The sequence below is a fragment of the Molossus molossus genome, unplaced genomic scaffold (assembly GCF_014108415.1).
Source record: "Molossus molossus isolate mMolMol1 unplaced genomic scaffold, mMolMol1.p scaffold_m16_p_12, whole genome shotgun sequence".
NCBI lineage: Eukaryota > Metazoa > Chordata > Mammalia > Chiroptera > Molossidae > Molossus > Molossus molossus.
In genome coordinates, this window is record NW_023425347.1 from 91,844,022 (window position 1) to 91,857,383 (window position 13,362).

General features: G+C 51.1%; 1 protein-coding gene across 1 annotated transcript; it reads left to right on the top strand.

Annotated features, from left to right (window-relative positions):
• Window positions 1-6,671: 6,671 nt before the first annotated feature.
• Window positions 6,672-7,364, top strand: RNF186 (ring finger protein 186). The gene has a single exon (XM_036255178.1). The coding sequence runs from the start codon at window positions 6,672-6,674 to the stop codon at window positions 7,362-7,364; it is 693 nt and encodes a 230-aa protein (XP_036111071.1).
• Window positions 7,365-13,362: the final 5,998 nt, after the last annotated feature.

The following is a 13,362-nucleotide window of genomic DNA, read 5'->3' on the forward strand; positions in this document are numbered from 1 at the left end:
TCAACACTCCACTTGCAGAAACTGACTAGCTAAAATATGGTACATTCATATGACAGAACCACCGTCATGAATAATTTGAAGTGTATTTATTCATATGCAAAAGAGATGTATGATAAACTATTAAGTAAAAATACACATTACCGCCCTGGCTCAACGGTTAGAACATCAACTCGCAGATCAGAGAGTCCCAGCTTCAGTTCCCGCTAAGGGCACATACCTCAGTTGCAGTTTGTCCCCGGCCCTGGTTGGGGTGGTGTGGGTGGCAGCCACTCGATGTATCTCTCTCACATCAATGTTTCTCTTTCTCTCTTCCTCCCTCTCTCCCTCGAGCTCTATCTGAAAACAAATGCAAAGAAAAAAAAATTTCTTGGGGTGAGGATAAAAAAAAATACACATTACCAAAGTATAAGTAGCAGGGTCCCATTTTAATGAAAGAAAACGTTTTTGCGTAAGTATGCAAACAAAGAAGTCTAAAGGGACATATCAGAATTCGAACTGGTTCTCTGTGGGCTGTGAGATTGTGGATTACCGGTGTCTTTTTCTTTATGATCATCAACAATTCCTTTTTGCTTTTTTTTACAATAAGCATGGATTTCTTAAAACATAATTATTCTTAAAGAGCAGAAAAAGCAAACAGAAGCGCAGTATCCAGCTTCCTGCAGTTGGAGTGTGAGACACTTTCTCTTTCGCATCATTGCCCCTCTCTGTCTCCCCCACCAATCCATCCTCAGACACACAGATGCTTTGAGGGGTCGAAGGTGTAGCCGGCTGGGTTCTCAGGAGCACAGAGGTTGGAATTCTGGAATAAGAGTGTGAGCTAGGACACCGGTCAGTGGGTGGGTGGTGGATGGGGAGCTTGGCTGATCGTTTGGCTGGGACGTGGCTCTCTGCGGCCTCTGGAGTGTGGAGTAGGGGGGGGAGGGTTGGCCGAGATCAGAGGCCAGGCATGGATCCAACAGTTTGACCTCATGACTTTGCTGCTCCCTTACACTCCTTTCCCAATGAACTTGATGCAGAGCCTAAAACTCAGATCAGAAGTGTCTTTGTCGGGGGTGGGTCTGCGTTACCAGTTACCAGCGCAGTAGGATTTCTGAGTGGCCCATCTCAAGAGAACAGGCTTCCGTTTCTCACTCACAGCTGGGTGTGAAATTCTAACCCCGCCTGAGGCTCAGCTTCCCCAGCTCCTTGGAACCCCTGGGGTATTTAAAGTCACAGGATGAAAGAAATTGTATTTCAAAGGGGGAAAAATTTACTGAGAATTAATGAGTTCATTTTTGTACAGCAATTAAAAGACAAGTATGTTTTATTTGGAGATTCGGAAGGACTCTAAATTTTAGAATTCGAATGTTACAGCATATAACACAGACGAGAATGGGAAACCTAAATGAATTCAACATTTAAGGCTCCGGAGACATTGTGTACTTACCCTGGGATAGACCTGCTTCGGGCTGGGCTCCAGACAGATCCTGCCCACATTCTCTGCTCTTTAAGAAGCACTGGATGAACCGGACCATCAAAGTGTCTTATCTCCGTGTCCCTGGAAGGGATCAATTACATCAAGGTCACTTACAAAGCAAGGTGCATAAATTACTGAGCCTCCCCTGAGCAGGTCTGGATGGAGGTAGGGTGGGGGTGGGGGTAAGTAATCCCCCATAATTTTCTACAGTTTTTTTTTTTTTTTTTTATCCTCACCCGAGGATATTTTTCCATTTTTTGTTCAGATAGAGTGGGAGGGAGAGAGAGGAAGGGAGAGAGAGAGAGAAACATCGATGTGAAGGGACACATCGAGTGGCTGCCACCTGCACGACCAACCAGGGCCGGGGACAAACTGCAACCAAAGTACATGTCCTTAGCGGGAACCGAACCCAGGTCTCTCCGGACCGCAGGCCGACGCTCTAACCGCTGAGCCAAACCGGCCAGGGCGCTACAGTTTTATTGTCTCCATTTTATCACATTTAAAAACTGAGCCTCAGTGAAATGGAAATGACTCGCCTAAGGTCGCCCAGCTGGCAAAGGGACAGGAGTCAGATATCCAACTATAAAGCCAGTAAGGATCGTAGGTAAGCCGAGGCACCTTTAAGAAACGAAGTGGTTTCCCAGGCCAAGGTGGTGGAATGGGGACAACATGAAGGATCATACTGTTAACAGCCGTCATTTCTCGGCTGGAATGGAACTTTCTCAAAGGAACATTCATGTTCTACTCAATATATTTCTGTAATATTTGGATGGTTATAATCAATATATTTTCTTACTTGTGTTTTCCCAAAAATTTCAAATGGTTATTCTTTTTTTTTTTTTTTTTTTATCCTCACCTGAGGACATTTTTTTGTTCAGATAGAGAGGGAGGGAGAGAGAGGAAGAGAGAGAGAGGGAAACATCGATGTGAAAGGGACACATCGAGTGGCTGCCACCCGCACGACCAACCAGGGCTGGGGACAAACTGCAACCAAGGTACATGCCCTTAGCGGGAACCGAACCCGGGTCTCTCGGGACCGCAGGCCGACGCTCTAACCGCTGAGCCAAACCGGCCAGGGCTGGTTATTCTTTTTTTAAAAAAAAAAATCTTTTTTTCTTTATTGATTTTAGAGAGAGGGGAAAGGAGAGGGAGAGAAAGAAACATTGATGAGAGAGAACATCAATTGGCTGCCTCCTGCACACCCCCCACTGGGGATCTAGCCCACAACCTGGGCATGTGTCCTGACCGGGAATCGAACCAGCAACCTCTTGGTGCATGGGTCGATGCTCAACCACTGAGCACACTGGCCAGGCTCAAATGGTTATTCTTTAGACACTAATCCCAAATAACTGCCCATGGTCTGATTTCAACCTCACCCAGCTACCTTTCTGATTTTTTTGTTTCAGATAGGAAGAGGAGGCACTGGCCAAGCTGAATTCACGGTATTTTCCACCTGGGTTTCTATTTCTCGTATAAATGAACGCAGCTCAACAAATGTTTTCTCCTCCCGTCGCCAGTCCTCACGAGGGCCTAGCAAACAGAAAGGGGCATTCTCCAGTGCCAGTCAAAGCCCAGGTAAGAAACGGTCTCTTTTCGCCCAGGAACACCCAGGCATTAGCTCGCTCTTGGCCGTGTACAGGCTGGTTGTCTGGTCGATGTTTGACCCTGGGTCAGACAGCAAGTAAAGGTTTCTTCATCTATTGCTGTGCTACTGTTTCCCTTGCAAGGGACAGCTGATACCGGCTCAAGAAAAAAAAAAAAGGGTGGATTTTAGAGTTTACTATAACTAAAAAAATCAAAGATAGAGCTCTGACTTCAGGCATGGCTGGATCTAGGCATTCAAACAATGTCATCAGGCCGTTTTCTCAGTGTGTGTGTGTGTGTGCGTGCGCTGACCTTACTCTTAGGCCGTTTCTTTGCACACAGTGGTCCCGGCAGTTCCAGAGTACCACCTTCTGGTTTGGAAATCAGGCAGAGACATTCTCAGTAGTTCCAACAGAAGTCTCAGAATTGAATCTTTTTTTTTTTTTAATCCTTACCCAAGGATATGTTTCCATTTATCTTCAGATAGAGTGGGAGGAAGAGAAACATCAATGTGAGAGAGACACATCGACTGATTGCCTCCCACACAACCCCAACCAGGACCAAGGGCCAAACTGCAACTGAGGTATGTGCCCTTGACCGGAATCGAACCCAAGACTCTTTGGTCCACCGAGGGCCAATGTTCTAACCGCTGAGCAACCCGGCCCGGGCCCAGAATCGAATATTATTGACTTGGCTTAGGTCAGATGCCTATGTCTGAACCCACTGCTGCAGCCGCAGGGCGGGTACCCTGATTGGTCTGCCCTGACTCCATCACCTCCCCTTCCACAGAGCTGGGAACCACACAGAACAGGAGTGGGGAGCAGTGGTTGCCCAAAGGGAACACAGGCCACTGCAGAGGTGAGACAGGCCAGTAAGCCAGGACAAGTGGAACAGGGAAACTGGGACAGACAGCTGAACAAATTGACAGAGCAATTTACAGCCAGATACAGAAGGTCACCTCCCTAGAGATAACGTCTAGGCCTCGGTCATATTTCAGATCCAGGCTCAGACAAGCCACAAAACCAGGTGGGCAACGCTAGGACCAGCTGCAGTAACTAACAACCCCCTGCCCTGGCACTGACCAATGAGTGGAGACCATGACCCTGAAAGAGCACACCTGGAAAACTGATGAATATTCGGCTGAAACCTTCCCCTGAGAACTCCCCTAAGATTCCCCAGCTTGCCAGAGAGAGATAAAAACCCTCAAGACAAAGGACCCAGGACCGGTGCGCTTTCTCTCCCAGGAGCATGCCTGCACCTTCTCCTTCCCTTTCTTCTTCCCCCACAGGCACATATCCCCTAAACTCTAGGGGTCCCCACAAGACTTGCAACCAGGGGAGAAAGGGGCAGCGGCAGCGTGTCCCAGGCTAACCCCCTGAACCTGTCTCTAAGGCTTCATTTTCTCTGACTTCCCAATGAGCCAAAGTAGCCCAGCCTGGGCTCTCCTGTTGCTTCTTCTATGCTAAGCCCTTCCTTGTTTCACTGTCCCCAGCTTTAATAAACATGCCCTAAAAGTCACCTGGACTTGTGTTGTGAAACCTCTCCTACGCAAAGTCAAGAACCCACACACTACCGGCTGGCCCGAGGCAGACCCACTCAGGGCCAGGTCCCATGTCCGGTAACAGAAAGAAAAATGACTTGGCTGGTGTGGCTCAGTGGTTGAGCATCGACCCATGCACCAAGAGGTCGCCGGTTCGATTCCCGGTCAGGGCACATGCCCAGGTTGTGGGCCTGATCTCCAGTGAAGGCATGCAGGAGGCGGCCAATTAATGTTCTCTCTCATCAATGTTTCTCTCTCTCTCTCTCCCTCTCTCTCTCTCTCTCCCTTCCTTTCTCTCCACAATCAATAAAGAAAAAGAGCCCTGGCCGGTTTGGCTCAGCGGTTAGAGCGTCGGCCTGCGGTCCTGAGAGAACCGGGTTCGGTTCCCGCTAAGGGCACGTACCTCGGCTGCAATTTGTCCCCGGCCTTGGTCGGTCGTGCGGGTGGCAGCCACTCGATGTGTCCCTTTCACATCGATGTTTCTCTCCCTCTCTCTGTTCCTCTCTCTCCCTCCCACTCTACCTGAACAAAAAAAAAAACAAAAAAAGAAAAAGAAAGAAAGAAAAATGGATGCTTGGCATGGGGACAAAACAGATGCCCAGCGGGCGATCTCAGACCCCCTTCAGCTTGATCTGGGGGGGAAACAGAATGGAAAGAAATAACTGACTGTCAAACAGGCTGAGGAGAAGAGATGCCATGGTAGGGGTGGGAGAGGGGTGGGAAATTAGATTTCAGAGACAGAGGGCCCAGGGGAGGGTGACGCAAGAGGGGACTGCCTGCCCCTTGGGGTGGGGAAAAGGCTGGGTCAGAAGAGCTCTCTGTGGCTCTCAGCAGGTGACCCGAGCAGCGAAGGATCACTCTGCAAGTCCTTCTGGATCTGGCGGGCCTGAGGGAGGCAGTTGCCTGTGGGAGTGGATGATGCCACCCCACGCCCTCTGACGTTTTCTTAGTGGCTATGCTGCAGGTATCTGCCAGTCCCGCGGGAGTCCTATTGGCTTGAGTCACCTTCTTGGAAGCTAATTGCCTCCACATAAATGGATGAGGTTGAATTCCTGGACACATGAGGCTGGGAGCCCGACTTTGGACGCTAATAGACTCCTGCCCCATGGAAGGCCCCTTGGCGGGCAGCCAGCAGGCCTGCCCTGACCCCAGCCTGCCTTTGCCTCCAGGCCCCCAGTGCCTCCTTACAGCACTGGGCCTGGACTCCAGGGGGCCGCAGGCAGGACCCTGGACGGGCTTCCTCAGAGGGGGCCAAATAAATGGCAGCTGTTCTTAGTACTATTGGGTGTGCGATGTGCCCAGCACACAACTGATGGTACCTATCACTGGGCATGTGAAGGGCACAACTGGGCGCCGATGAGATGCTTGGGAATCAGTAGCTGGAAATAGACTGTTCCGCTGGGCTTCCCCCACCCTTCCTACTCAGATACGGTCCCATCTCTCTTTTTCATGGGCCACCTGCTCACAAATGTGTCCAAAGCACAGGCAAACTCTCCCTCCCCGCCCCCATCCTGACATCCAAGAGGTTTTGTCTGAGACTGCCTATGGCAGTGTTTCTCAAAGCGGGTCCCCCGGTCCACCTGTGTTAGAATGACAATGTTTGTCAACCTGCAGATTCTTAGGTCCACCCAGACCTGCTGGATCTGTCTGCTCGGGGTCTGGGGGCTAGAGATTTGCTCCAGGGGTGGCCTGGTGGTGGTGGGAACCCCGATGTATCCCAAAGCTCACAGAGCCCAGGTCCTGGGTGCTGAGGTCCTGCGGGCATTCCCGGAGGCACAGGGAAGTTCTGATTCCCTAATAGGCCCTGCCCACTTTGGCCTTTCTATCAGATAATTCAAAGTCTCCAGGCCTGCTAGTTACTGATTAACTCTAGAAAAGAAATAATAATGACGACAGGACGACACCAGCCCAGAGACAAGCTGAGCAGCCCTGGGAGAGCAGTTCCAGACGGCTGTTGTCACCAGCATCTCCCAAGAAGAAAACGGAGGCTTGATACGCCTCGCCTAAGGTCGGACTACGTCTAGGTCCCAGCAGCACCTTGCCCATGCCCAGGCCCTGAGCTGCCACGTCCCGCTGGCTGCTGTGCCCAGAATGGCCTGCCCTGAGGTCCCACAGGCGCCAGCCCCGCACCAGCCCCAGCCCGTCTCGGCGGGAACCACCGGTGCCGCTGCAGGCCCTGCCGGGGGTCATCACGGCTCCGAGGATCGTGACCTGGAGTGCCTGGTGTGCCGGGAGCCCTACAGCTATGTCCGACTTCCCAAGCTGCTAGGCTGCCAGCATGCCTTCTGTCCTGTCTGCCTGAAGCTCCTGCTGTGCATGCAGAACGACACCTGGTCCATCACCTGCCCGCTGTGCCGCACGGCCACCGCCGTCCCCGGGGGCCTCATCAGCAGCCTGCGTGACCAGGAGGCCGTGGTGGGGCGACTAGCCCGGCCATGCCCAGAGGTGTGGCTCTGTCCTCAGGAGCTGGTGAATCCTGCCACCTTGACAGCAGGGCACCCCAGCTTGGCGGGAGAGGATGGGCAGGATGTGGCGAGTGCCAACCGCGCGGCAGCCCGGCGCCTGGTGGCACACCTGCTCCTGCTGGCCTTGCTCATCGTCCTCATCCTGCCCTTCATCTACCCTGGCATCATGCAGTGGGCACTCACCTTAATCACCGCCCTGGCGCTGCTGATGTCCATCCTCTTCTGCTGTCACCCCCACAGCCAGGGCAGCTGCTGGCCCTGCCCCAGGACTCTCTTCTGCAGAGAGGAGAAACCCAGCGAGATCTCTTCCGTGGCCTGAGTGCACCCCAACCAGGCACCCACAGCACCGCCTGCCTCTGCGGCTCCATCATTCTCACAATGGACAGGGTAAGGGGCTATGAAGCAGGGCCGCTCCTGCAGATGAAATGCCAGCCAGACTTGCAATCTAAAGCCGGAACGGCTGTCTCGGGTCCAGGACTATGTGCTTGGACGACAGGCCGGCCTGCCCCAGGTTCGGCACAGCTGGACTGGAGTGGGGCAGAGGCACGGATGACTGGAATGCTACAAGGGGCCCTTCTGTTCCTCTTATGCCAAAGCTCCGGGTTTTTCCTTCTATACCTTGACGGAAGTATTTGCAATATTGACGTACTTGAAGAACAAATAGAACCAGACTCCTCTTTTATCGTTTCGTGATTTCCGTAGCTGGCTTTATTTTATTGCTTGGTTTGGGATTGGGGTTTTGTGTTTGGGGCAGTGTGTGCCTATTTCTGGCTGCTGCACATTTTCCCTCCTGGGAAGTCAGAGCCCACAGGGAGTCTGTGCTCACCCCGCCTTGGTAAAGGCCCCAGCAATTTGGCTATTCCACTGAGTCACCCCGTCCTCCTTCCCCTCGAGAATTAAAGGAGAGAACTGTGCGAGGAGGGGGTGCTTCTGGTGCTCCTGGGGAGCCCCCATATTTAGTTAGCAGAGCTGAGGAGGGTGGAGGGGATGTGAATGGATCTGGAAATTTCCCCCAGCACCCCCACCTGGATTTCCCAGCTCCGTGTCATCAGGCCCTGACTTAACAGAGAATCCTGGGGTTCAAGGGCTTCCCCCTTACGCTAGCCCAGCTGCCCACCTGATGCACTGTCCCGCACTCCAGAACCAACTCTTATGGGGGCTGCTTTCTCTATTATTACATCTCGCTTTCCATTTGAGCTTTAGTCACAAAGGTAAGAGGCCTTGTAAATGCAATGGTCCTCTCCAAAAAGCCCCCACATTTCCCGTCTCGCCCCAAGAGTTACAGTCATCTAAAAGGTTTTTGTGTCTTTACTGTGTCATTTCTGCTCCATAACATAGGGGAGGCTACTGCTGGAGGGAATGACCTTCTGTGGCCATCCAGGTCAAGCCTCAGCCGGGGGGGACCCATGCGGTGCAGGGGGGCAGAGGGTGAGAGATGACACGTTATTTGCTTCCAAAGGCCACAACTGAAAAGCAGACTTGAAACCTCAGAGGGGCTCCCCGAGCACAATCCATTGTCCTGTCCTGCCTCCCCCTCTTCCTCCTGGAGACTTGGTCCAGTGACTGTAGCTTTATCAGGGAGCAGGGCGAGAACTCTGCCACTGGAGCCCAGGGGTCGCCCTGTGTTGTCGAACAAGGGGTCTTGCCTCCCAGAGCTTCATTTTCCCCGAAACGAGCTGGTAGAACTGGAATCTCCCTAACACCCCTGCAGCCAGGAGCTAAGGGCACTGCTGAGCCCCTGAACAATGGATATGTGTGGGTCACATCTCCTGTGGCCTCACAAAGAAAAGTCAAAATGTAAGTATGGATGCAATTAGCTGTTCCCGAAATGGGGGTAACTCCGTGACACCCATGCTGTTGGCCTCATTGAGCTCTGGTGCTGAGCAAGAATGTGTAAGTGGGCGTGGGTATGTGTTGCCCACACCGTTAAGCCAAGGCCAGTGGGCCTGAAGAACACCCTGTCTCCCCAGGATGAGTAAATGACAAGAATTGTTTTGCATTTCCTGAGCGGGCCTTGGGCATGTGGGTTTTGGGATGGCTGCCAATAGGGTAGACAAAGAACGTGCTCTTCCCACTCCCCACCACTCCCATTCCATCTAGTCCTGGATCCTCCACCAACAAGAAAACCTTCTTCAAGATTTCAGTTGTTAATGACAACACCATTTCTACCATAATAATAATAATAATGGTGGGTGCATGTTTATTGAGTGCTTACTATGTGCCGAGCCCTGCACAACTGCTTTATATGCATTATCTAGCTGAATCGTCTGACAAGTAGCTGAATCGACCTACACAAGTAGAGATCATGCGCTGATGAGGAGACTGAGGATCAGAGTTGTAAATTCATCTGCCTCAGGTTGCACAGCGGCCACTTTCAGAGCTCCTTCTGCTCCACCACGCTGCATCCTTTGCGTGCAGGTCCAAAACAACCAGGAAGCTGGTCGCCACGTGTGGGCTTGCGAGCGAGAACAGAAAACTAAGCGCAGGAACCTCCAGAGAGGCCAGAGAATTCCAGCGCTCATCCAGTGCTCCTGGATGAGAATCCTGTTGGGTTGCCTTCATCGTCAACCCTGTTGGGTTGCCTTCATCGTCAATCCTGTTGGGTTGCCTTCATCATCAATCCTAATGGGTTGCCTTTATCATCAATCATTGACCCTTTGGGTGAATGGGTTTCTGCAGGCCTGTTCAGTGTGACAGTGAGCAGGGGGCTGGCCTTGATGATGGGGTGGAGAAGCCAGTGCAAAGTGGGAGCATTGTTCAGGACTGCCAATCTGGTGGAGAACTTTGTGCTTAGGTCCTAACAGGAGGTCCAAAGGATGAAGAATTGGGGCGGGGTGTGTGTGTGTGTGTGTGTGCACTCGCGTGCAAATTTCATCTCCATCAGACCCATCTCCCTAATCTGTGGCCTTGGAGTCAAACATACCTGGCTTAAATTCTAGCTTCACCACTGACAAGTCACCTCACCTGTCTGAGTCTCAGGTTCTTTGCCCATGAAACAGAGCTTATAATCCACATTTCACAGGGTTGCTGAAGGAATTAACAAAGTAACCCATGGCTGAGCACTCAGGGCCAAAAGGAGATAAAGCAGAGAAATAAAAAGACAAGGAGAGAGAGATGGGTTGAGTTCTAGAAAGCCCTAACAAGAACGATGAGGACAGATGTCTACTATTTTATTCAATCTTATTGATAAGGACATTTATTAAAACCTGACCACTAGAATTCACCTCCCTACAATCAGCTTCGGCATCATCAGTGACTTCAACAAAATATAATGAAACAATAATTGCTAACATAATCTGAATGCACTGTGCAAAGTATATTACATATGTTATCACAAATGCTATAAAGCAGGTGCTATTATTACCCTCAATTTACAAACAGGGATGCTGAGGCACAGAGAGGTTAAGCAATATGCTGGAGATCATATAGCCAAGGGTAGACCGCAGAAGTCCAACTCCAAAGCAGTCACTTTGCTGTATCAGAAGGAACATTTCCGGCACACCGTAAGTGCTCCAGGTTTGTGGCCCCCTGGCCTGGAGGACAAAGAGTTAAGAGATGGCATTCCGGCATTTGGTTATAGCTTCCTGACTTAGTAGGAGCCTGGGGCACACAGTTGTGGGAGCCTACCTGTCCCCTGTCACCTTCCAGCTCCTGTTCATTGTGGGAACCTCTTTGCAAATGACTGGAAGATGTTTTTCAGCCTTTGCTAGAACAATTAATCCTTTGTGGCAAAAGAACGCCTCTCCGGGAAGGAACGACATCTCTGCAATTGCTCTGGCTATGGGGACAGCGTAGAGCACATTCGAGGGAAATCAGATCTCTGCTTTTGAAACTGCCTGGGGCTATTCTTGTGAACTTTATATTCTTGTCAGAAGATCTGAAGATCACTATTTTAAAAGGAGAAATATTTCTTGGGTCAGTAGAGAACTCTGAACAATTCAGAACAATATGAAATCTTGGATCCACCCATGCATTTATTTATTCAACAAATATGGATTGAGCATCTGCTCTGTTCCAAGTAGTGAGCAGGGTAGTTAATCCTATTTGATAAGGAACTTGGATGAGGAAAGAAAACTAATGTGTGCAAAGCGCCTGCTATGGGTTGAACTGTGTCCCCTCTCCCCAGAAGAAGATGGGTCGAAGCCCTAACCCCCACCACCTCAGCAAGTGATCTCATTTGGAAGTAGGGTGTTAACTGAGATATTCAAGTCAAAATGAAGTCACTAGGGTGGGCCCTAAAACAATATGATCGGTGTCCCTATCAAAAGGGGAAATTTGGATCCAGAGGCAGACACACATGGAGGGAAGACAATGTGAAGACACACAGGGAGGACGCCACGTGAGACAAAGGCAGAGACCAGGCTGATGCAGCCGAAGCCAAGGAGCCAACAGTGGCCGGCAAAGCAGCCGGAGCGGGAGAGGCGTGGCATAGAGGGTCCCACCGAGTTCTCAGCAGGAACCGACCTGCTGACACCTTGATCTCGGACTTCTGGCCTCCAGAACTGTGTGAGCCAACACATTGCTGTTGTTTAAGAAACAAGGTGTGGTGGCACCCTGGATGGCAGCCCTAGGAAAGCAGCACAGCACCTCGCCTGAACCCGTGATTGCACCATGCCCCTCCGCTGGGCTGTTTCGGTTCAGCCGAAGAACTTGCCTTGTAGCATGGCCGTGGCAATGTCGGGCTCAGAATCAGGTCTGATGAACTCTCAAGTTAGATCTTACTTCTCTCATGTTGTTGATGGGAGGCCGAGGTTCAGAGAAGCTCTGATAGTCCCCTCCCCCATACATCAGAGATGGAGTTGGAATCAGAACCCACAGTTTCTAAATCGTCTTTTTTTTTTTTCTTTATTAATTTCAGAGAAAGAGGTAGACACGTTGATGAAAGAGAACATGGATTGGCTGCCTCCTGCATGCTCCCCCTGGGGATTGGGCCCACAACCTGGGCATGTGCCCTGACTCAGGAATCGAACTGGTGACCTCTTGGTGCATGGGTCAACGCTCAACCACTGAGCCACACTGGCCGGGCCCTAAATCATCTTTCATCTTTGCAACAACTATATGAAAGTTACTGAATTGTTACCCCTGTATCACAAATTAAAGAGTTAAAACCCAAGGAATTAAGGCACTGACTTGACCTAGGTCACAAGCAAGTGAATGAGGTACCAGAATTGGACCGACTGACTCCAAAGCTATCTCTGCACTTCCCACTGCCCCACACTGCTTGTCTGTAGCCTACCTGCACGGAGAGGAAGGCGAGCGTGTCTCCAGGATGCCTAACACCCGCCCTAAGAGTCTGTTTGCCCAGAGAGGATAAAATTAGAGTGGGAATTTGTCTTTTCTTCTTTCCTATGACTGTCTTATATTCAGCTGCCCCCTTCTTATTGGCCCCCCATCTCCCTTCCTAAGAAAACTTCCCTGTGGTTAATCTTATTGGAGGGTTCTCCCACTACAGCAACTGGGGTGCTCGGTCCTTCCTCTACCCACCTCCCATTTCATCTGAGGTGGTCACATGATATAGGTCACGTGATCTTTCCCAGAACTTGAGGCTGGTGATGAATCTGGGGTGGTGATGGGGGATGCAGGTTTAAAAGTGGCCGCAGAAAACCAGGTGGGCCCCACCTCTCTGAGCCACTTCAGTGAACACTCAGATTTCTTCTCTACAATTAATTTGTTTTTTTAGATAGCCAGAATCAGTGTCTGTTGCTTGCAACCAATATTCCTGAACTAATACAAGAGCTGTCTAAGCCCCTGATTGCTGAAAAATTCCACCATGACCCACGGCCCTTCAAAAGCCCAAGCAAGCTGCAATCCCACAAGACAGGGAGCCGGGGAGCCACCCCAACCTCAACCCTCCTGAGAGCCAGTCTGACCTTGTGGTGAGGCTACCCTGGTGTCAGGCCCAGGGGGGAGGTGCCCGGGTCAGCCCTGCTCAGAGGTGAGGTCGGACAGGAACACAGAGCATTGGATCTCAGGCCAGCCACTGTCAGGGGGGCTACTCTCCAGTCTATTGGCTTCATGATCCCCAGAAGAAACAAGCTCTAGTTCTCCAAAGACATCCAGCCAGAGCCCCTTCACTGAAGCCAAACCGAAAATAAACAGCCTGCAATGCAGCTGTGGATACGGCAGTGGCAGAACTGCCCGAGTGGCAGAACTGAAGTTTGAAAACAGGCAATCTAGCCCAGCTCTGAGCCCCCCCTTAATCACTATACCAACGCCCCCCTGCCACCCCCCTGTTTCCTTCCTCTCTTCCCCGCTCTAACAATGCAGGGCCCTCAGTCAGACAGACCTGAGTACAAAACCAAGTCCTACCATTCGCT